The sequence below is a fragment of the Vicia villosa genome, linkage group LG4, assembly GCF_029867415.1.
Source record: "Vicia villosa cultivar HV-30 ecotype Madison, WI linkage group LG4, Vvil1.0, whole genome shotgun sequence".
Lineage (NCBI taxonomy): Eukaryota > Viridiplantae > Streptophyta > Magnoliopsida > Fabales > Fabaceae > Vicia > Vicia villosa.
In genome coordinates this window covers 40,148,974-40,174,156 of record NC_081183.1, presented here as the reverse complement: position 1 = coordinate 40,174,156, position 25,183 = coordinate 40,148,974, and the positions used below count along the sequence as shown (strand labels likewise).

Genomic DNA, 25,183 nt, shown 5'->3' with positions numbered 1-25,183 from the left:
TATATTTTTAAAAAATATTTTTTTATATTTTTTTAAAGTTTTAAGTAGACAAATGGTATGTCTCCCACAAATGTGTGTTGTTAAGTCCAGAAAAATAAAAAAAATAAGAATGCCCTCCACTCAACCCACCTTACATAAAAATTCCTTTTCTAGTTTGGTAATGTTCGGAGTTTCAGTATTCTTGACCAGTTCCTCTCGTTTAATTGCAAGAAAACTAAAATTACCATCTGCCCAACATCAAATATATCTTCCACATAGTTTTGTAAAAATTTAAAAAACTGACTCAAATATGTTTGTTTTGCATATTTTTGAGATTTTTTATTTAGATATCCAAGTATGGTTGACTTGCAGATCCACTCATAACACCAACATGTTTCCAACCCAAAGGATCGCCAAACACATGAAACCATTTGAGTTTGTTATGTTATTTGGTATTAACTTTGTCAGGTGGTGGAAACATTTGAGTTGTATAAAGAAATATAAGTTATGCACCATTGTCTTCAACACCCTGACCAACATTTGAGTTGTATAGAGAAATTTCTTTTTTTAAATAAATGTACCTTTCATTTTAAATATTTCAAAGGAGAAATGTGCGGAATCAAATACATTTGAAATTTTGTCTAACTACGACGGAGTTTCTTTTAGTTTAATCAGAGTTTAATCAGTCCTAAACACGCAACAGTGTTAAATCTCTTAGAGAGAGTTTGACATCTATTATGATCCTACAAAACTCCAGAGATTAGTATCTGCAATTACGCGCAAAAGACTTATAATTAAAAAAATGACTAATTGCAAACATCCCAACTTTATATGCTATGCATACTTCAAAATTTCATAAGTAAACAGTAAGTTTTGAATTAATAAAATAGAAAAAAGAAATGGTGAAAAAGTTGAGAATCGTTTGAAATTTAAATTATTCTGGGACTGAAAGGTGAAAACTTTGAAATGGTGAAAAAGTTGAGAATTGTTTGAAATTAAATTTTTTATGGGAGTGAAAGGTGAAAACTTGGGGTCTTGGAGAGAAATCTCCAATAATGATACGAGGTGACTAATTTTGGGCCTCACACAAATACTTACACATTCTAACCATCTTCGTTATGTTAGAGAATTTTTCTAGCACTCATTTAGCTATATTTTTAACACCCCTCATTTGTTGCGCTTTTAGCATAACATTTCTCACTTAAAAAAAAAATATGAATTTTCCTATATTTTGGTGTTTTTTTTGAGATTTTACAATTTTTTTAATTTGATCAAATATTTTGAATTTTCTTTTCGGATAATTTTACAAGCATTTTCCCCTTAAATTTACGCATTTATATAAAAAAACTAGTGTTTATACCGGATTTTTATTAAAAAAAACTTGTTTTTACTAGTATTTTCAAAATATGCGGTAAAATCCCAAATTTTACATATATTTTTACCAGTATTTTGAAAAATGTGATATCCAACGTGCATTTTTATCGATATGTTTGAAATGTCTGATAAAAATGCATACATGCTTATCGCCAATTTAAAAAATGTCTGTAAAAACTTATGTAGGTTACCATATTTTTCAAAAATGCCGATAAATACATGTTAATTTCCATGTTTTTTTTAAAAATTGATAATTTTTATTTTTCTTTTTGAGTGTAGTGAGGACCAGAGAAAGATATGTCAAGATTGCTTTTGGATTAATCGATAGAGCAGAGAGAGCAGATGTTGAGTGCTCTGTAGGAGGCGACAAAGATGGTAGAGAGAAGTGGCATCTTAGGATGAGTAGAGTAGCACCCATAAGTTCTCACGACAAGAGGATTGAGCAGTATTGATTATCCCACACTCTACAATGCAGAGGTGGTAGAGTTGGACGAGCCGAAGATCTTGATGTCGAACCTGATGTTTATGTTGCCGTTGATATAGAGGTTCGTCCTTAGGATGACATCGAGGTTCCTCCACAATAGAGCTGACAATGAACCAAACTAACTCGAAAATAGTTCGAAATGCGATTCGAAAATTAAATTGTTGAACTAGGTTCATGAACCAAATGAGTTGAATATGAGCTAAAAACCAAGTTCGTTAACTAAATGAGCTGAACTTGAACTATACATAGTTCAAATCGTTAGGTTCATGAGTCAATTCGATTATATATGAGATAGATTATATTGTCTTTAAGAGTAGGTTTAAAGATTTGCTCTAAATCTTAGTATCATATTTTCTTTTAGTCAAATGGTTTTAATTGGGAATTTATATTCTCAAGTGAGCAAAATATTTCTGCAAATAATTATACAACTAAAATTAACATTGTATAAATTCCAATCTTATAGCTTTAATTTTATTTCTATATATATATTTTTAAAATATTAATTTAAAGTTTCAAATATATATATATATATGAGGGCATATCTTATGAGAATGGGTAAGTAATATGAGAATTTGAGAATGAATCCGAATCATTAAATTTTAAAATAAATGGTGGAGATTACGTTTCATTGTTTTTTTTCTCTCCTCCTTCATTTATTTTAATAATGGAGGAGAGAGAAAAAATATTGACATATAATCTCTACCATTTATTTTAAAATCTAATGATTCAGATTAATTCTCATATTCTCATATAAAAATGTCATTCTCATATATATATATATATATATATATATATATATATATATATATATATATATATATATATATATATATATATAATAGACTTTAAAAAAGTACTTTTAAGTCCGTGAAATAAGCGAGTTGAACCTAACAAGATAAACTTAACGAGTTGAACCACGATGTTTGTGAACTTTTGACAAGTCGAATATTAGCAGAAAAAAAGTGTGTGATGAACTCGAACTCGAACTCAGCCAATTCTTAATGAGTCGAGTTTGAGCTAAAAAAAAGTTCGTCATAAACTCGAACTCGAACTCAAATTTGGCCAATTCTTAACGAGTCGAGCTGAGCTGAGGCGAGTTCGACTCGACGACTCATTTCCAGCCCTACTCCCCAAGATGAAATTCCTATTATAGTTGATACGAAAGTGGTGGCTCAAACTGATGTTGATCTATTTGGTTCCTTGGAAAGCCTAGTGACCATACCTTGCTCAATAGGCATGCCAATCATGTGATATTTATATTATGGTAGTGAGAGATATAAATATTTTATGTTAAGTTACTTTTATTTATTACTGATTAATTGAAATTAACTGATGGTTTATACTTTAATTGATAAAATAATGCACCCCGTTGAAGGTGTTCACATATGGGATAAAGTTGATGAAATTCTATGATGCACTGCGTGATGAGTTCAGACAGATTATCTCTGATTTCTGTCTGTTTCCGTTGGTGGAAAGTTCCCTCACCATGCTCGACGCTCTATTAATGTCCGCTTTTGTTGAGCGATGTCATAAAGAGACATCCTACTTTCATCATCCATTCATTGAAATGACGATTATCATGGATGATTTCTCTAGCCTCTTCCATCTCCCCTTTACATGTAACTTCTTCACCACTCCTGTCATTAGTCCGAAGCTTGAATGTATTATGGATCAGCAGTTCTGGGAGTTACATTAGGGTTGGTCTTGTAGGTGTTCATGGATAACAAGGTACTCAGTTCTGTTTCTCTTGACTATGATATATGTACAAGAATTGTGTGGAGCATTCTATGTATGATGTGACTGCTAAGGTATACATGTTGCATCATGTAGAATGTACTATCTTAATGGATAAGTCTCATGTATACATTGATGCTAGATACATATCTCTATTTTCAAACTTTGAACATCTTGATCAGGCATGGGGGTATTGGAGAGGTGATTGTCTTTAAAACGAGATAACTTGCTAGTTATATGAGTCTATTCTAGGCATGAATATTTATTATGTTATATTTTTTTAGTTCTTATTTATCAAAGATATTTTGTATATGTAATTTCTTCCTCATGTGCAATGTTGGATATAAGCATTTCCCGTTCATTTGTGAAAGGCGTAATCGTGGTCCTATCACTGATTGATTTCCACGTGCCATCGGATGGAAGGTCAGACATTCTTATCCATAAGGTCTTTAGAAGTATAGGTGGAGGATTGATGCACTAATAGTAGGCGGTATCACATGGACACCCCACACAAACCATATAATGCATCAAGAGTTGAATAATATAACCCTTTTTTTGGGTTTTCTGCGATATGAGAGTTCTGTGGGTAGATATTTATGTGGGATGTGTCTACATTGATTTGGGTTGCTCAGGGAATCCCTGACCAATCCCTGTTGTTTCATATGAGGGTATTAATAAATGGTTTAGGTCTTAAATAGTGAGCAGTGCCCCGTGCTATTAGAGATAATGCAGTGGAATGTCTTCTCCTAGGCAATGTATGAATGGTTACTGAAAATGGTAATTTACAATATCACACCCTCGCATTATCCAATCTATTCAGCCTAGAGATGATGCTTGACCTTCTTATGATGAAGGATCTATAAATGATGTGTCATCGCCTCCACCTAGTATGACTGACCAACAACAGTTGCAGAGGTTAACCCAAATGGGGAGGTTTATAATAGGTTATCTGGGATAGCACACATTGCCCATGATGGACTTAAGTATACTTTATTAGTCTATTTGTTTTTTATTAATCATGACATTATTTTGATTTTGTAACAAATCAATTGTATATTATTGACATTTTAACTTTATATTTTATTAGATGAAAATTAACATTACATTAATGTATAATAAACATAGCTTAACACGAACAATGCTTAATATAACTTAACAAGAATATAACATGCACAAAACTTTAACAGTACTGAACGATTCCTCTTGTAGGAGAATATAGCTTGTCTTGATTAATGATCTATCCAGGAGAATCAAACTAGGTTGAAATAGTTGATGAGTCAGACAAATTATGTCGCCCAAGTCTATTAGATGTCGATGTATGATTGAGATATGATAGAGCACATATTTATGATTGATTGAGGATATATGGTCTGTGATTTTGGACAATCAAACATGATTTTCAATCATCATTAAAAATTTATATGAATTAATTAGGAGCAATCACATTATATCTATCCAGGAGAATCAAACCAGGTTGAAATAGTTGATGAGTAAGACAAATTATGTCGCCCAAGTCTAACTGATGTCGACGTCTGATTGAGATATGCTAGAAAACATATTTATGATTGATTGAGGATATATGGTCTGAGATTTTGGACAATCAAATATGATTCTCAATCATCATTAAAAATTCATATGAATTAATTAGAAACAATCACCTTATATTAATTATAACTGATTTTTCTGTAAGACGAGTCATAGCAGCTATATAAAGAGAAGAGGGTAAAAAGAAAATATATACACAATTTATAAGAGAATTTGAATGTAGAATTTAAGAACAACTTTACTATATTCATTAGTAGGGTTATCCTTGATATACTATTCTTACCTAGAATTTACTTTAGTCATCTGTTTTTTTTTTTATAAATTCTGTAAATAGTAAATATAATTGCAAAAATAACCCTAAAATAAACACAATTAATTAAAATTAGATAGTTTAATTTTGGTTTCTATATATTTTGTTTCAAGATCATGCAACAAATTAGGGGTGGCAAAGGCCCGCCAGGCCGGCTCGCGCACCCGCCAAAAAATAGCGGGTTGGGTTGAGATTTTAGGTCCGTCGCTCGCCAAAGCCCGCCCCGCCAAAACCCGCCGCCCGCCATACCCGCCCCGCCAAAGCCCGCCGCCCGCCAAAGTCCGCCCCTCCTCCAAAACTCACTCTTTTTTTATTTAATTCTAGTAATTGCAATTTTTGATGGTTTATTTTATACATTTATTTATAAATATATGTAATATTTTTTAAGTAAATTTGTTGAAAAGTTGCTTTTATAAAAAATGCTTTAAAAAATAAGTGAAAAGTTTAATTAAAAGGTAAAAAAAGTCTATTAATCTATTAAAAAAAATATAAATAAAAATAGTCGGGTAAGCCCGCCGCCAACCCGCCATCTTGACGGGGCGGACATGACTTTTATGTTCATTTTAGTTGGCGGGCATTCCCGTCCCGCTCATTTTTTAGCGGGTATAAGGCAGCGCGAATGACGGACGGGGCGAACGGCCCCTTTTGCCACCCCTACAACAAATACATAAATCTTCCAAATTTGATATCCAATTGCACCAACTCGCCTATGGGGTCAAGGCACAAATTAACAAAAAAAAACAAAAACAAAAAAACAGTAAATAATATATCAACTTGTTTTTGACCAAAAAAGCTATCCATATCGATACACATTAGATTCATCTCCTTTATGATTAGACCATCCACCACTACTTCTACTTCCACGTCTGAATTTGATATTTTGAAAAGTTTTGTTGGAATTGGAAGTATTATAAATACAAATTTACCCTTTATAAACTAGTTTTCACAAGGATGAATTTGTAAATACAGTTAAAGGCAATGCTATTTTCTAACATAAAGCCATCAGCGTACTTACAAATACAAATATTTATATAAATCTCTTTGTAGGTTTGAACTACTAAAAAGAGTATCACACGCTTCAAAGTGACCATTACTCTTTTTAAGTTGAGCTATTATTCTATGGCTTCAAGAAGTGCTATTTCCATCTCAAACTCTCATTCTCTCACAAACAAACCAAAATCACATACATGCTTGTGCTCTCCTACCACACATCCTGGTTCCTTTAGATGCAGCATGCACAAGAACAAGCCTCAAAGATCCCTTCCTAACAGCCCCTTCAAATCCAATAGGAGGAATGAATCATCATCATCGTCATCGTTGTCGTCGTCGCCATCCATGGTTGTTAAAGCTAATTCTTTGAAGACATTTCTCTTGCAAGTTATTAAGCCTTCTAGCCTTGATGTTCATAGGAGGAAGAATTTTCAGCCTAAGCCTACTCGGTTTTGTTTGATGAATACTAATACAAATGTTGTTGCTGTTTCTTGATCCATTTTTTGTCTTCTTCTGTTTTGTCTCAACGAATTTTAATTCTCTACTGCTAAGCTGCTGTACCATACAACATAGTAGAAGTTTTGGGTCTGTGTCTAAAGATGGCGTAATTTGTTTTTCTTCTTTTAGTGCTCCTTTATAGGATAAGAAATAGTGTAATTGAAAATATGTGTAAATATAAGATGTTGAAAATGTTGTACGATGCAAATGATAAAAGGTACAACTTTGATTTGAAGTTTCTTAAGAAAAATAATTATGTTGGTTTTGTTTGACATATTTCAATTTCGTGGACTGAAATTATTCATTACACACTACAAGAAAATAACAAATTAGCTACCAAATATTTGCTACTGCTATTGATTCAAGGTAGTTTCTGGCTACTTAGATGCGGTTCTACTTCAAATAAAACTTTCGTAGCAAAACTTAGCTGTTATTGTTGGAATCGACTATGACAACCAGCCTAAATAAATAAAAAACAAAAACTTAAATGAGTTAGTGCTTCACTCGCCAGTAGTTTTATTTACTATTAAAAGTAACCTCGAAAATAAATTAAAAACAAAACCATAAAATCATTTTAGTAAAAATAAAATTAAAAATAAAAGTAAAAATAAAAGTTAGTATAATTTATTTCCATTATTTGTTTTCTTATTTGCTTTATCTCTCTCCTCGTTGTTTTGATCAGAAGCCACCGGCTCTACCTTGCAGTTCATCGAACCACCGTTTCAAAACCCAAAGAAAATCGCTTTCCCTCATAATCGATTTAGCAAAACTTCTGAGTCTCGCTCTTGTTTCCTGACACCAACCATTTCTATCTAAATCGCTTTCCCTCATAATCGATTTAGCTTACTAGCTCTCGCTCTCTGATTCACACATCTCTCTGATCTCCCCTAATCCTTGTATTTTCTCTGATCTATACCACCACTCTTCAATATTTTTACTTATTCTAAAGAATCGATAGTGTGTCTAACACTATAATTGATTTGGATGTGATTTTTAGGGTTCTTGTTTTTACGGTGTCTCTAGAGGCAATCTCTATAATAGCAAGTGAAACAATTTTGCCAATGATGGTGTGGGTGTGAAATCTCTAATTTATATATTTCTCAGTTTGTTTTCATTTGTTATATTGATCGATTTCCGTTCTTTAGTCTTTGACTGATAGAAACTATAAATTTTTAACGCAGAAAATGAGAGAATCATATATAGAAAAGGTTATTTACATGGAAGCATTGGAACTGATAAAAGGTAAATGAATCGATTTTATGTTGCAAGTTATTTCCAACATCATCGAGTCTATGTTTCATATAGGGTTGTAAATCACCTTTTCAATTTTGTGTTTGAACTTTGAACTATCTATTTTAACATTTCAGAGCATTGTGGAAGTTTTCATTCATGTGTCGACATCAATAGGTCAGAAAGTTATTGCAGGTCCATTGGTTTTTATGTTGCTTACAAATTATGCTAAGTTTGTATTGTATAACTATCTTTCATTACCTATATAGCCCTGACATTTTGTTGTAGTGTTCGACACAGCTGCAATGTTTCAGTATCAGAATCATTTTCAGTGTCCATGTTTTCTAAGTTACCACTACTCGGACTTATAACTGTGAATGCGGATTTCTTTGCTGACAGTTTGGAATTGGAGAGTATAGTAATCAGAGAAACTGTGATTCTTGAACCAGATTACACGGTTCCAGTTGAGTTTTTATCGTACTTCCTTGTATGAAAAGATTCATAAATGTCCTAAATTATTGATAATATAAAATTGTTCTATCAGGTAAAGCTGGTGGGTTGGCTTACACAGATAATCTCTATACATGTTGGTCTCCTTGGATTGCTTTTGTTGTTCCAGGTAATTATTAGAAGTTAGTGTAATTAAGAAAGCTGCAAACTTGCTTGATGATCCAAGTACCTTTTTTTAAAAGTGGCTAGAACAATATTTTGATGGTTGACTTTTTATTGACTGCGACTATAATTTCCAAGTGCAGTGAATCTCGATCCATGGTAGAGCTTTGATTTAATTTGTTAACTGTAAGCTTGTAATCACCTATGGTTCTCAATGATGCTAGTTATTATATATATATATATATATATATATATATATATATATATATATATATATATATGATTAAGTGTTTCAATCATGATTTTAATGTCTAATTTTTATGAAGGAGATTTTTAGTTCTTGGCCTAACGTTTATAAGTTGCGCGACTCATCAAACACCAGCCCTTTATATTCTAATGCAGTTCAAGACCACTTGGATGTGGTAAATTCTACTTTGGATGTTCATGTCAGCTCCATGTTTATAGTTAGAAAAAATGGGAAAACTGTGCTACACAATGCTATTAGGTACAACGTTGATCGAACTGTGAAAACACTTATTGCTAGTGATACAGGAACTGTCTGTATTAGTTTTGGTGACAATTCAGAATTCAACTTGGTCTGGTTTATATTAACACCCAATTAGTTAAGTTTTACAACTTTTCAATGTCTCTAATTTACTCCTTGTATTGTTTTATGATTTTTAGTATATCTTTGTCTCTCTATAAATATGTTTCGTTGTAGGCTCATAACTTTTCAATGTCTCTAGTTCACTACAACAATTTGGCTGCAAGGTTTTCTTGTAGTGGTTGCAAGATTTGAATTCTCTACAATCATATCGTTGTCGATTCCGTTGATTGGTATTTAATGTAAATTAAGTTATTTTCTACTTTTATTTTTTGTGTGGAATTATAATGTTTCTTGATTCAGACCATTGACATTAGAGTAATGATTTTTGCTACATCACTGTTATGAGTATTTGTGGTATGCATCTTTTTTCTGCCAATGTATTAACATTTGAGAATCACTTTGAATGTTGTTTCTATTTTGACTATTGTTCCCCTATGCTAAATACATGATTGAATTATATACAACATGTAGACCAAATCATGTTATCTACGTGCTAAATACAAGATTGAATATAATGTATAATTTTATTCAATGTGTTGTATGAGATATATGATAGGAAGCTTATTCATGTTGAGTTGCTTATTTATATTTTGACTTATATAGCAGGATATGTGGTTGCATGATTGTAAAGATTGTTGGAGTAGCTACTAAGTTAGCTGCAGGAGTATAGATGACAAGGTACACATGACTTTTTTCTTCTTTTGGTGCATGTAATTTTGAACTTTAGTTAAGTCATTGTTGAATTTGAAAGTTTGTTGGCAGTAACTGCTCATGCAATTGTCTCGTAGATACAATTTTGGACATAGCAAATTGTTTATGATGTATAAGTTTGAGCAAAAGCTACTTTTTGTTTGAATTCAAATATCAGATCTTATAGGTTGGGTTTTTTCCCTCTAGCTTGGAGACAAGTTTATTGCATAGTAGCATAAAGTTATAATATGCTATAACTTCACTTGGTAATATAGAGAAAAACAAACTTTTTATCATGTCTTGAATTTGTACTTTCACATGGCCAAGCACAAGAATAATAATATGTATAGAGGGACTGTAATTGGAGAAATACTTAGTTAGCACTTTCTTTATTATGAGAAATATTTGTGGATAGTGTCATCTTTAGTTTTGAATATCCGAATGAAACTTCGGTAGTTTAACATCAGTTCTGTGGGAGCAGGGTAAATCAAGTTTCAAGATGAAACTGTTTCCTCTCATTGTATACAAAAATCAACAAATCATATCCATTAATATTTTTTGTATTTATTATGTAATTGATTGAAAAAGCTAAAATGGCCTATGATGCAGGCAATGTTTTGCACAATTATGATACAGGTGAATGTTCTTATTTGTTCTTATATTAAATATCAAATTAGTTTGCAATAGATTAGTGTATTGATTTGATGAACTGTATTGGGGATGAACAAGCTAGAACGAACTCTTGCACTTTTTTCAATAGGATCATTCATTATTCTTCATAATCTCAAACCTTTTTTAATCCTATATCTAGTTTTCCTAACTCATTAACTCAAAAGTCAAAGACTTGGGATGAAATTTCAAAACTCTAAAGGAGCCTATGATGGCTCCAATTATTTAATAGCTACTAGTTATGGTATAAAAATCATCTGAAAATGTAAAATTCGTTGGTGAAAATTAATTGCAAGGATGATGAAAACCTAACACCACCCTTAAGGAGTGTTTTTAATGAGTAAAAAAAGATAGTTATACTCATACCATGTCTTTGCAAAAGGTGCATAAAATGGAAGTGAAAAACTTGAAAGCTCATGTCATTTCACTTGGGAACATTACAATAGAACTTCTAACAGTGTAGAACTTATGTCCTATTAAAGGACTGGTTTATAGGAAGTTGAATCTAGAGAAAAAGATAAACATTTGGCATGTTACAGAGTTCCGATTGAGTTGATAAATAAGTGCATACATGTAGGACCACTATATGGTTTTTGTCAAAGTTTATTGCATAATTAGTTGTCAAGTATCATATTGATATGTATCATGCAAACTTGTTGCAGGAACTTGATGAATATTTATCTGTCAGCACTTCAACATCCGTGATCATTGACAAGAGTTCTGATGGGGACTTTTTATGCATTGATTTCAATTTCAGGTCGAAGATTTTGATTTTGATTTAAATATGTATTGTGATGATTCATGAAATCGGCATGACCATGATTGACATGGCGAAAATTTTGTTTCTCATATTTCATCCACCCTTTACCATCACAATGAAATCGCTTTGATTTTATCGCTTTTTCATCGTCTCCCCTCTTTTTTCCTTATCTTTTTGTTATGCTTTTGTGAAAAATTGATTATCTTTTAATTGTTATTAGCTTAGAATTTTATCAGAGTTCTGATCTTGAATCTGTATGTTTATGTACGTTTATGTGATGAATTTGTTATGGTGGATTTTGATTTTATGTTGAATATTTGATTTCCAGGCTTGAGCATGTTTGGCGGGTGATAGTGCTGCTTTTCACATGACAGCTTCATTTGGAGATGATGTAGTGATTGTAGCGTGAGTTTAGCTATTACTTGGTCTTATTTATATTTTCCCATTAAATATGTTTTTTTTAATTTGATAATTGATATAGGTGGTGTGTGGAAAAACTTATTTGAGATTAGGTCATGATATAAGCACTTATGTAAGTGATGGGATTCGGAAGAGCTTATTAAAATAAGCTGTAATACTAATAGGCCAGAACAATATTTTTGGCTTATGTAAGTGATTGGATTTGGAAGAGCTCCATAGACTAGCTATAAAAACAATTTATGTTATATAGAGGTAATCCGGAAATTCTCTTCATTTCCTCTTCAATTGTACATACCACTTATATATAAAACATTTATATGATAGAGGTTTATTATCTAAGTGTCTTGTTGGCTTCGACTCTGAGTTAGAAGCAATATGTTTGAGGGATCTCTTAATTTTTATCTTAAAGGGTAGTTATGTTATGTGCTTGCAGTGCATATCAGACTGCTCTTTGCAAGGCTAAAAGGGGTGGATTCAAAGACACTCATCCTGATGATCTTGTAGCTCCTGTTTTGAAGGTTTTGTTGTTTCTAATTTCTAATTATTATGTTACTTTGGTTCATAATTTGGTTGATGTACATCCATCTGCGTGAACGTGATGACGATGTTTCATATAGATAATTTGTGTAACTGAACATGATCAATGATTGTGATTAATTATTTACATGCTATGTTTTTTTTTGCCATCCAAAAACCGTGCCTGTTAGGACAGTTAACATGCAATGTTCATCTGGGCTCCATGTTGTTGCTGATGTAGCTGCTGCTATAAGGGCTGGATTTTATGACATTGGTAAAGGGCGGATCAAATTGTTGTATTTCTTGACGTGGCGACATGATCTATCGGTTGTTTCATGCTGATGGCTTTATTTTATCTTGTTTGTGCTCTAAGCTTTAATGTCAAAGTGCATGATGGTCTCTAATCATAACTCTAGCTTTTGAAGCATTAGGATGGTGAACATACTCTTCTTAGAATATTCTTTGAGATGGGGATAAATATGTAATCTTAGAATTGATTAATATTATTGGTTTAGGCCTAACAATGATTAATTATATTATAAAATTTTTTTTGGTTATTTCAAGGATGAATGGATTAGTCTAATTTAGCTTGAGATTTACTATGATAATTTTGCGGTGATATTGTAGCTATTTAGTTTGGAAACATTAATATAAGACTATTAATTTGCTACGTTTTAGTTGGTATTTAGCGGCGAAATGTAAAATTTTTGTCTGAACTTTGCTACGAAAATTTAGTCTAGATAATTAGCCACTCAATCCAAGCTAGGGCATATACAATAGTTAATCCAAAACTAATTTCTAGCTAAATCTGTTTGATAGAGATTAACTACTATTTAGCTGCGATTTTGGTCGTAGCTAATCACAGATTTTCTTGTAGTGACATTTTTTATTCTCAGCATGTCTAATCTAATGTAATTTCATTAAAATTTGAATGGTAGTTTTGAACATCCTCATAGGTATGTGATTTTTAAGTCTCTCAAAAGTGATACATATATATATATATATATATATATATATATATATATATATATATATATATATATATATATATATGATCTCGCTATTATAAATAATATATATTTTATGGTAAAACTTTTACCTCAATTAAAATAAAATTGTGATATAATATCAAAGCGCGTCTTGTTTTATTATTTTTAAAAAAACACACATTCCCTCGATTTTTAATATAATCGAGAAAAAAAACAACTTTGGACATGTTTTGAATCTCATATATTACAGTTTATGTTTTTATTTGTGTAGAGGTGTATACTAAATGATCTATCCCATCGATTTTCATAATAATCGAGGGATAAAATAATCACATTTTACTATAAAAACACTCTTTAAACAAAATTTACCCTAATCCTAACTTATATGTAGTTGTCCTAAACTCGTATGCATCATTCTTTGGGATGGATTGCTAGAAAAAAAATCATCAATCTTCTATACTTGAACAAAACATTTTCCCTGCCCTTGCAAGCTATCTCACATGATGTTGTTGATGTTGTTGTATTTTTGGAACAACGTTCAGTTAAAGAAGGTTGAAAAAGTTCTCTCTAATAGATTGCAAGTGCAGAAAATTATTTTGCTATAAGTTAAACAAACAAGAGAGTGTTGCTAGCACTTCTCAAATATAGAACAAAGTTCAGCCTTTGAAAAGATTAGAAGTTGGATGCATACAAGATATGCAACAAAATCTTGAATTACAGCGACGAAGATGAATATGCATTTGTTTAATATTCGGTGTAAATAATGTAATGTTTAAAAAAAATTATTTACCTCAGTTTTCTTAAAACACAGGGATAAACATATTTTACCTCAGTTTTTATCAATATCGAGGGGATAATTTTGGCATGATTATTGAGGATATGAATCACTGTCCTTAAACAAATTCTTGTCGTCCATTTCATGAGTATCAACGTTCAATACACTATAGTGATCTGCGTGAAATATAAAAAACTTCCATTATAAAAGCATTCCGAATATAAACAAAAAAATATTGAAACATCATGAAGCGCTTGAAACTATCTATATCTACCACTTTAAAGTTTGCAAGAGCATTTTCCATGAAAATATCTATAGGATAAATTGCAAGAGTAGAAAATTATATGGGTTTAAGGTTTGTGTTCTTATATATTTATTTGGGCAGAAAATCATTTATTTATATAACCTTTTTTTATATTTTATTTTAGAAACATATGTATACAAAAGCAATTGAAAATAATGTAATATTCTGGGTAAACAATGTAGTTTGTAAATAACTTAATTTATTAATATTATGTGTAAACAATGAAATAAGTTTTTTAAAAAAATCTATCTTACTCTTCGATTTTATTAATAAATCGATAGGTATGATGTGTTAGTTTTGAAAATAATTAAAATGCAGATGTTGGCATTCGAACCCATGTGCACATAACTAAACCACTTGTTTTTTAGTAACCGAGGGGTAAAGTGACAACTTTTCATGACGCCCTTCGTTACCTTCCTTCTTTAGCATAGGTTAAATTGCATTTTGCATCCGAGGTAAAACATGTTATTTGTAGTAGTGTCTATCTGAACCAAAATATCTCAATAGTGAGTTGGAAATTTGATAAGATGATTCTGTCCTTTCAGACTTTAGTACAATTGATAATTTTTTGATTTGGTGATTCGTCAAAGGGGCGGGGGGGGGGGGGGGGGGGGGTTGAGTGGTACATGCAAAACACTTTAATACCTAAACCAATTTTTGCATTAGACAAGATGTTGTATATTTTTGTTTTTCAAGCGTACGTACGTGATTTGACGTCTATTTTTCTTTTTATAGAAATTCTATTAGAGTTTCTACTCACCCTCACTTTTGAATTTTCCATCCAGATTGTTCATATTATCAGACGACGATATATAATTCATTATGTTATCCAATAAATCTACCTTTTCTCCTTTATTTGGATCAGGTGTTTTCTTTAAAACCAATTCATGCTTGTTCACTAGGTCCTAGAATCTTCTATTCGGTAGAGATATTTGTCTCATGACGTCATTGCTCTGACTAATTTTAGTCACAAATATCTCCACCTTAGACCTTTGTGAATTTTGTGGGTCATTTTTCATAAGGTCATCTATTAGACATCATAATGGATAGGAACAATATACATTAGTTTTCTTTTGATGGCCCGAGACCAGTTTGGATCAACCATGATCTAAATTCATGGATAGGTAGGCTAATGAGCCAATTTCCTTTATGCACCAGGTTATTTATCTTATCTCTTCCAGGTATAGAAGCAAACCAAATTAAATAGAAGCAAATCAAATTTTTGCAAACTCTCTGATCAAATCATACTTTTAACTTGATTTGAATTAGACATCTTTGTAATTCAAATCACAAGTTGCACTTGATTCGAATCAAACAGATCTGAGTCGCTTATGCTCCATTTAATTCGAATTAGACTTTACACTTGATTTCAATCAATCAATTTTTCACATTTCTCTTTTGGCTCTATTCAAATTGATTTGAATCAGTCTTTACACTTGATTCGAATTAGGGGCCTTCTGATTCAAATCAGACTTTATACTTGATTCAATCAGATAAGAAAAGGGTCAAAATCTTTATGCTTTTTTATTCCACTTCACTTGCTCATTTGACTCAAATCATGAGATGTTATTGACTTGAATCTAACTTACTTTTTTTATCTATATTTATGCTTAATCTCAAGCACATATAAATTTATGTTTTCATCTCACTTACAACTTAACAATTCATTCAACACCCTCTTATTTTTTGAAAGTTCAAAAAATCTTGCAAACTAATTTCTTTCATCTTCAACCTCTAGTTTTAATTTTAGATCTTGATCATGAGAGATTTGTAATTGATTAAAGGAGACACCATCTTAAAACTAATCACTCTTGAAGACTTGGTTGAGATATTGAGGAAGCTTGCAAGATTGAGGTTCTTGTCATTGGTGCTGACAAATTCCAGTGAAAAGAAGGAGTTTATTCTCTCTAGGTGACCTAGGTAGTGACTGTGAGGAAGGCTACATACAAGGTGAATTTCTTCTCAAAACTTCAAACACTTCTTCGCTTAAGAAATTAGTGGGATCAACGAGTGATTGCCACACACAAAAACTATTAGCAGATTGATAAAGCTAGAAGATTCAAGAAGCATGAATCGAGTAAAGATTACGCAGAAGACTTTTGCATTACGTTGTATACAAGTTAAGATCCAGATAGGAGATTTATTTTTCCCAACATTGTTGTGGATTAGTGATTGTTTGAAATCTTGCAATATTTGTCTAAATAAAAAGGCACAAAACATGTTCCTAAGGGAAACTATTAAAGATGGAGTAGGAAAAGAGAGGACGAACTTTGAACCACTATATATCCGATGTACTCTCTCCCCCTCTCTCTCTCTCCTCTCTCTCTCTCTCTCTCTCTCTCTCTCTCTCGCTTTTGCATTTTATTTTTCGTAGGATATTGCATGCTTAGGTTTTCAATTCTTAGTGTAGTTTATCATTTCTTCAATTCGTAACGAATTATTAGGTAACATTTGGTTTTGTTAGAATTGGTACTTAATTGAGCTCTAGTGGTGATTAAATTCTAGAAAACTAGTGCTGTTAGAGTCCAATCAAAATTAAAATATCATATAGGACACGTCTCGTGTAACATACAATCAATTATTCATTGTTGAACAATCTGTGAATTTTCTGAATTGTGTATTTATCGACGTAATCAAAATTACACAATTCACAAAACTCACAATTCACAATAACTATTATGAAATTGAAAGATTCAACCACATGAAGCTATTGTTAAAATCTAACATTGGTATCAATTTTGTTGACGTTAAATATGTGTGGGACAAAGAACAATGTAAATCAAAATCATTGACCTCAAGAAACAAAATAACCTACAATTGGTGTAAGCAAATCTAGAACAAGCAAGAGGAAAATAAAGACGAGGACATAACAAACTTGTTTACCCAGTTCGATCAAACCGATCTAATATAACGGAGAGAGAAAATTTCTATATATGATAACACGAATAATTTTTACATGAGATTACAAAAGAGTTACAAGATAATAGTCACCCAAGTTTCCAAGAAAAAAATATTATTGTTTACCTAAGTGTTTTCTAATCGCTCCAACTTTCTACATATGAATTACACAAATTCAAGGTATTTAGAAGTGTTTCATAATTCTCTTACATATATCTCAAAAGGTTTCTCAAAATTCCAAAAACTCCAAAGAATTTTTAACCTTTGCCTCTATAACTAGGGTTACCACATATCTCTCATGTCTTTAAGTCTTAACCATAAAAGTGATAGATATACATATTTATAATTATTAAAATCCAACAAATTTGTATATATGAGTTACACAAACCCAATGCATTTACAAGTGTTTTAAAATACCCTTGGGTACCTTCAAAAGTTTCCTGAAATTTCAAAAATTGCGAGGAACTTTGACCTTTGTTTCTCTAACTATGACTACCAGTTATTTCATTTGTCTTTAAATCTTAACCTTAAAAGTAATAGAGATACATATTTATACTTGTTGAAAACCAAAAAATTAATATAAGAAACAAAATACGACCCATTAACAAATATATAAGCAAACTAAAACAACCAAGTCCAATACCCAGGAAGCGCTCTATCGGGATTTGGTGACCAGACCCACCACCGACGAGCCTCTGTCGCTCGAAAATCATGTGTCGTCCTCCGCCAAGCCAAAGTTCATCCACCACCATCCGCAATGTCCAAACACCATCTACCACTTCCAAAAACCAACACTACCAACACACCGCCGCCGAACAACTATGGGGGCGCCGCCACCAAACCACTGTCATGATTGAACCCCCTTTGATTTGGTTGCAATAACTTTGCCACCAAGCGCTTCCACTAATACTTCCCACTCCAATTGGAGGATAACATGACCATCATGGTGTAAGGGTTTAGTCCCTTTTGGAAATATTGAATACAGAGAAAACGTAGACAATTGGAGAAATATATCTTTGTATAGAATTCAGTTGAAACAATACAATAGAAATTAAGTGAATACAAATGCAAATTGACAAATTAAGGAACTAGGAGAAAGATAAAAGAAGATTAAGTATAAGACTTAATCATTACTCTCAAGAGAGTACCAAAGGGGAGAGAGAGGAGTGATTCATCAATTTTCTTCCTTCCTTTCTTTCCATTCAATGCTCCATTTTATAGAAGGTTAAGAGAATATTTCCTTAATTCATGGATCAAGTGACACGTGTCCTTTTCTCTAATTTGAATCATAACATTACCTCCTCCATTAAAATCAACCTTGTCCTCAAGGTTGAAGCTAAGGCAATATTGGAAAATAGTAGTATCTACCCCAATGGCTTCCAAGTCAATTGAACATTCACCCGGATCCCATTGATTGAATTGTGAGGATCCTTTTTTATGAACAGAATAACCACTGTGCAATATAACATCATGTAGATTTCGTTCAAAGTTCTCAAAGTAAATATGAATGTTTTCTTGAATATACTTTTTCAGTATTGCATTGGAGTATGGCTCTTGAGCATTAATGACTTTGCTCATACTAGTAGCTAATTGAAAAATTAACACAAGGCGCTTTAAACCATTGAAGATGCAAAAATTTCTTCCAATATAAAGTCTAAATGCCAAGAGTGCAGTCTCTGTTGATGATCCCATAATGACAATTGGCCAACATTTAATTTTGAGAACTTCACATGTGAAAACACACCGTATGGTAGATTTATTTAGCTCTTTGGTCTCCCCACATGTGAAAGCCTTTGCAATAGGTGTCTTATCATGCTTATTCTTTTCCATGTAAAATGCATGGCTCAATTTCATAGCTAAAAGTAAACCTTCCGTAGCAGGAATGACACAATTTGCGCCAGAAGAAAAAAAAGTTAAACCCAAAACATCCATAACACCATCATGAGAAAGGTCATGAATGTAGCTCAAATAAGTGTAAGACACCAAATATTCCAACATTTTTATAGCATCAACAGTGAAAGCCATGAGTGTAGAAGCTTCACGTACTACTTTCTCACTCAACCCCATTTGTTGGGTTGCAAGGAAGCAAACCCATGTTAAAATAGAAGTTAACTCACAAGCAGAAGAAAACACTTGTTGGTACTGCATAACTAATTTACAGCAACCAATAGTGAAGCTCACAATTCTCTCTGTCACTTGCTGAGCAATCCACATTTCTATCAAATCCACACAATAACAAAAAAGGGCACTCATATAACCATATGGTGAAGTAATATATCCAAAGAAAGAGAGGCTGATATTACCATTATCCATAAGCTTAGTAAAGCTAAGGACAAAAAAAAAAGGTCTAAATGCAGAGCCAATGAAATAATCATAGAAAAGTTCCTTGTATCTCCCAGAGAATTCACTATAATTTTGTAGCAAAGATGCAAGGCCTTGTATACCCAATAAGAAACTATCGAAATTGGCGTAAGCAAATAGAACACCACCCAAAGTGAGCTTGATCATTTGTAGAGAAGTTTGAGGCCGTGCAAAAATTAATGCTGTGTCTAGAAAGAGAACCATGTTACAAGAGAATGTGGTTTTGAGGGGCCTTTTAACAAACAGGTGGTGGGTATCATAGAAGAACTTGATGTTGGAAAATATATCTGATGCACATACTTCAAACCCAAAATATACTCCAACACTAAATAAATGAAGCAATATATGACACACAAGAATTGGGAAATAAAACACACAAGTAGAAAATCTTGCATCATGACTTGTATTTTTCAGCAACGTGGAAATCAATTGAGAAACAATATGTTGAAAATGTTTTCTTATTAATCCTTCACGTTCAAATTGGAAATAATAATCAGGGTAGCTTACAGTGTTTAATGGTGGTGAGTTTATTGGTCCGGGGTCGTATGGATAGGTGTGTAAGAGTGATGCCTCCACAACGAAGAAGTAAGTCGTAGCACTGAGAAAAGGTATACCGACGACAACGCCTTCTATATTCATATGTCTTGTAACTGTGACATGGATTGGGGCTGAAATTGGGCTGTTCAATGATTCACCAATGACAAAAGATTGTTGTGTCGGTTCATTGGAGGGAAGGAAATCCTTAGACACCTGAATTACATCAGTCAACAGTTCCAAAGCATCGATTGGTTCCATGGACGGAAGAGTTTCGTTCGAAGTCGGAAGCGCAACATTAGTTGATTCAGTAGCGTCAATCTCAGCAGTCGTGTATGGGGTAGTCAATACCTCAACATCGAGCAAATCAGAATCATCGATCTCTTCTTGCGGTTGGCCGGTCATTCTTGTAAGAATCACCAACGATTGATTCTCTGGAGATTGCAGAAATGAGTCCAAATCACCATTAGAAGCAGAGCTCACTTTAAGTGCAACCAATTGCTCCTCAACGCGGTCCAAACGCAAGGCATTAGTTGTGCGTAACATCTTATACTCAGCATAACGTACATCTTCCTTTTCCATGAATGTTTTCATTGTGGCGTTGAGTCTTTGGATGGCTGCCTCCAAACCATTCAAACAAGTATTATCTGCCATGGTGAGATATGAAAGCACCAATGTAAGGGTTTAGTCCCTTTTGGAAATATTGAATACAGAGAAAACGTAGACAATTGGAGAAATATATCTTTGTATAGAATTCAGTTGAAACAATACAATAGAAATTACGTGAATACAAATGCAAATTGACAAATTAAGGAACTAGGAGAAAGATAAAAGAAGATTAAGTATAAGACTTAATCATTACTCTCAAGAGAGTACCAAAGGGGAGAGAGAGGAGTGATTCATCAATTTTCTTCCTTCCTTTCTTTCCATTCAATGCTCCATTTTATAGAAGGTTAAGAGAATATTTCCTTAATTCATGGATCAAGTGACACGTGTCCTTTTCTCTAATTTGAATCATAACACATGGTTGAGGCTTCGATGCCGCCGTCGACATCTCTTCCAGATCACCGACTACAACTTAAGCATCCTCTATCGACTTTCCAACTTCTTTTATGATGTTCTAGTTTTTGAAAATATCAAATATATTTTTCTTCTCTTCATAAGGAAAACAAGAAAACACACCGACTATTTGTGTGTTTATTCTATCTAGTTGAAGTTTAAGTAAAATAAATATATAAATATTATTTTTTTATTCTTAACTTTAAAAATATGAAAAAATTTAAAAGTTAATTCAATATAAACTATTTAATAATATAAAATCAATCAAATAATAATATTTTTAAATAATCTAATGATTAAAATGTATCTTCAAAAAGTAAATAAAAAGAATCTCGCGGATTCGAATCCATATTTTTAAATCTTAAATCTAATGTTTCTGTATAAGTATCAATTTAATTGACTTAATAAGATGAATCATATATTTATTAAGTTAATTTTAAATTAAACTTCAAAATGTATTGGAGTTCATTCGATTGATTCTAAATCTAGAGATAGAGTATATAATTTTACAAAACTTGCTGACTCAGAAAATACCATTACCTGACTCGGACTTGGGTAGTGTTCATGAATGTAAAATAGTCTTAACTATTAAGATGCAATTTTATTATATATCTTTGCCGCCTTTGCTTTCTCCTTGTAATAAAACAAAATTCATTTATTAGAACCATCAATCGTAGATATACTCTAAACACTTGTATAAATTTTTAATCATTATTCCCTTCAAAAAAAAAATTTAATCATTATTATAAGCAGATATGATGCCTCTGATTTTTTGGCTAAGATATCTGATTTCCACAAAGGGAAAGAAGTAACATGACCACAAATCATAGCAGATAAAACTCTTAAAAATATCATCAAATGATCACAAAACAGATCACTATGTTAAAGTTAGTTATGCTAGTTGTTATAGTTGATTATAGTAATTATTAGTTAGTTGATTTTTTACAAGTTAATCAAAATTTATTAATTAATCGGGATTATATATAAGTGTATTATAACTTAAAGAAAAATGAGTAATGCACTTATAGTTTTAAGTGATTTTACACTGTCAATTAATCACGACCATGAATCATGTCAAGTCGGATTATAATTTTTAATCTTTTATATGATATGATAAAATGATATATTTTTATTGGATGACGATGTAAAACGTGAATTTCCTTTAAACTCTAACTTAAAATGTAAAATTTTTTATTTTAATTTCTTGTATTTTTAAGTGACAAGTTAGTATTTTCCTTTATTATTAAAAAATAATTCATTCAAAACACGTTTTTAATTTTTTAACTTGTGAATCCACATTTGGATGAACATACATGTAAAAGTCTAGGTAGTCAATCCTTTACAATCAGAACACAGTCACATTTGCATGGACACTACGTGTAGTTTTTGTTTTGTAGCTGTTTTTTTCCCATTGAGAATCTTTCAATTTAAAAAAAAATGATGGACACTTATTTATGACTAAGAACACTTTCGGTGTCAAAGCAAGGAAATTGCAAGCTGTTTGGTTTGATATAGAAGTCCAGATTCGTTCCCTTAAATGATTCCATTTTGCAATTTAGTAATTTCAAATTGATATGGTGGAAATTAAAAGGTTTACTCATAACATGTTTAGAGCATTGCTTGAGTTTTAAATTTGCTTTCCATAATAATTAGTATAGGCATGACAATAAAATTCAGACCTGCGGGTATTCACCTGAACTCGCATCGAAGTTGACGGGAAAATCCGCTTTGACTGAGTTGAGGTTCGGGTTTGGATTTTTTTCGATTATAAAATATGGGGACGAGTCGGATAATGAGGATACTAGTACCCACACCGAACCCGCCCTGTTTATTTCAATATGAACTTTATTATTTATATTTCATAATTTATATTATTAAATACGTGGTTGATGTTTTGATAATTTGATTTGTATTTATTATTTTAAATATTTGAAATGTATGTATGAAATTTTTTGAGATTGTTTTATTTTATTATTTATAATGTAATTTGATTTTTGAAAAAGTAAATATTTTTATTAAAAAAATTGATTTTACGAAATAAATGGTGGCGGGGCGGGGATACCCGAACCCGTTTGGGTTTTAATTCTTCATCCCCGCTTGGGTTTGGGGGAGGTAAAAACCGTCCCGACCCGCCCGTTGCCATGCCTAAACTAGTCTGATACTAGTGCGTCTGCACGGGTACTCGTTGTGGCCTTGTTATTTTGTTCAATATAGATATTATTGTAGAGGTAAATATCTTAAAAATAGATGTGTAAAATATAGAAATTTCTTTTCAATAGGTTGGGCCAAAGTTTGAGATATTTTGATCAATAAACATCATTTTCCCGTTAATATTCAATATTTCGATCAGTAACTTCATGTTCCCATTAATATTCAATATGTTGATCAGTAATTCATGTTCTCGATAATATTGAATATTTTATTCAGTAACTTCATGTTCCCGTTAATATTCAATATTTTGATCAGTACCTTCATGTTGCTGCTAACATTCATTATTTTGATCTGTAACTCCGTATTCCCGTTAATATTTTAAATTTGTTCCTGTTAATATTCAATATTTTTATCAGTAACTTCATGTTCCAGTTAATATTAGTTATTTTAATCAGTAACTCCGTGTTCCCGTTAATATTCATTATTTTGATCAATAACTTTGCGTTCCCGTTAATATTCTAAATTTGTTCCCGTTAATATTGAAAAAATTTCTCAGTAACTAAATGTTTTTGTTAATATTAAAAAAATTATTAGTAACTTCGTGTTCTCGTTAATATTCAATATTTTGTCAATAACTTCGTGTTCCCATTAATATTAATTATTTTGATCAGTAACTTCGTGTTCCCGCTAATATTCAAAATTTGTTCCCGTTAACATTCAAAATTTGGATCAAGTTGTTGATGCAAGAGAACATTTGGCGCGTGCTTTGTAACAAAATACAAAAAGTGACAGTTAGATATGTAAATAGAAAGAATGAAGAAAACTAATAGAAATTTAAGCTCCAGAACTTTCGATATTTACGTGCAAGTTCTCAAAAACTTTCGATATTCAGACGATTCAAATCTTTAAGAAAATTTGTCTAGAATTTACTCACATGTGAATCTTGTTCGATTATTTAGTTTTAATAGTTGTCATAGATTACAACAATAATGAGATTGAATACAACAATAATGATATTTACGTGTAGTAGTATTTATTTAGTTTATGATCTGCAACAGACGAAACAAATACAATTTTCACTCTCAATAAGACCATACCTAATAATTACTTTCAAAGATCACATGATCCAAATATAGTTAATTAAAAGATATAGAAATCCCTAATCCTTAAAATAATAATCAATTACAAGATACAAAAGATAAATAAAAGACTGATCATCCATGTCATCAATAGGTTCCATGCCAAGTTCACCCAACAACTCATCATCAGAATCCTCGTGCTTCCCTGATAACTTCCTCTGCATTATCAAAAGGAAAAGTTTCTCGGTGAACTCGACTCAAATGTGAAAAACATGTACAACATTAACATGCCAGAGATTAGACACTCAGAGCATGCAGCCGTCCTGGCAATCAAGTGCATAGAGTTGTCCATTCAGTGAGATAGTGGGATTACGCCATCCGTTGACCATTCCATTACTTATTGGAGTCCATGTATCAGTTTCATGTGCATAGGATTCACATATGACATTGCGATTAGACCCGAGACCCTTGAAAAACCATGTGTCGTTATGAATAACACCGATACAAAGGAACCATGGCTGTTGTCATTTCAGAGATAAAGCTCCACCTGTTCCGGTTTTGTTCATAAACTTCAGTAGATCAAAGATTTATTTGAATTCCTTTACATTCCCCAGC

The 25,183-nt window shown here is 32.0% G+C and overlaps 1 protein-coding gene and 1 long non-coding RNA gene across 2 annotated transcripts; both read left to right on the top strand.

Moving 5' to 3' along the window:
- The first annotated feature begins 6,545 nt into the window (after window positions 1–6,545).
- Window positions 6,546–6,911, top strand: LOC131597103 (uncharacterized). The gene has a single exon (XM_058869817.1). The coding sequence runs from the start codon at window positions 6,546–6,548 to the stop codon at window positions 6,909–6,911; it is 366 nt and encodes a 121-aa protein (XP_058725800.1).
- Window positions 6,912–7,239: 328 nt separating this feature from the next.
- LOC131599088 (uncharacterized) lies at window positions 7,240–10,261 on the top strand. The gene is made up of 4 exons (XR_009282543.1): window positions 7,240–7,983; window positions 8,096–8,156; window positions 8,689–8,763; window positions 9,967–10,261. It is a non-coding gene; the product is annotated as an uncharacterized LOC131599088 (long non-coding RNA).
- The last annotated feature ends 14,922 nt before the right edge of the window (window positions 10,262–25,183 follow it).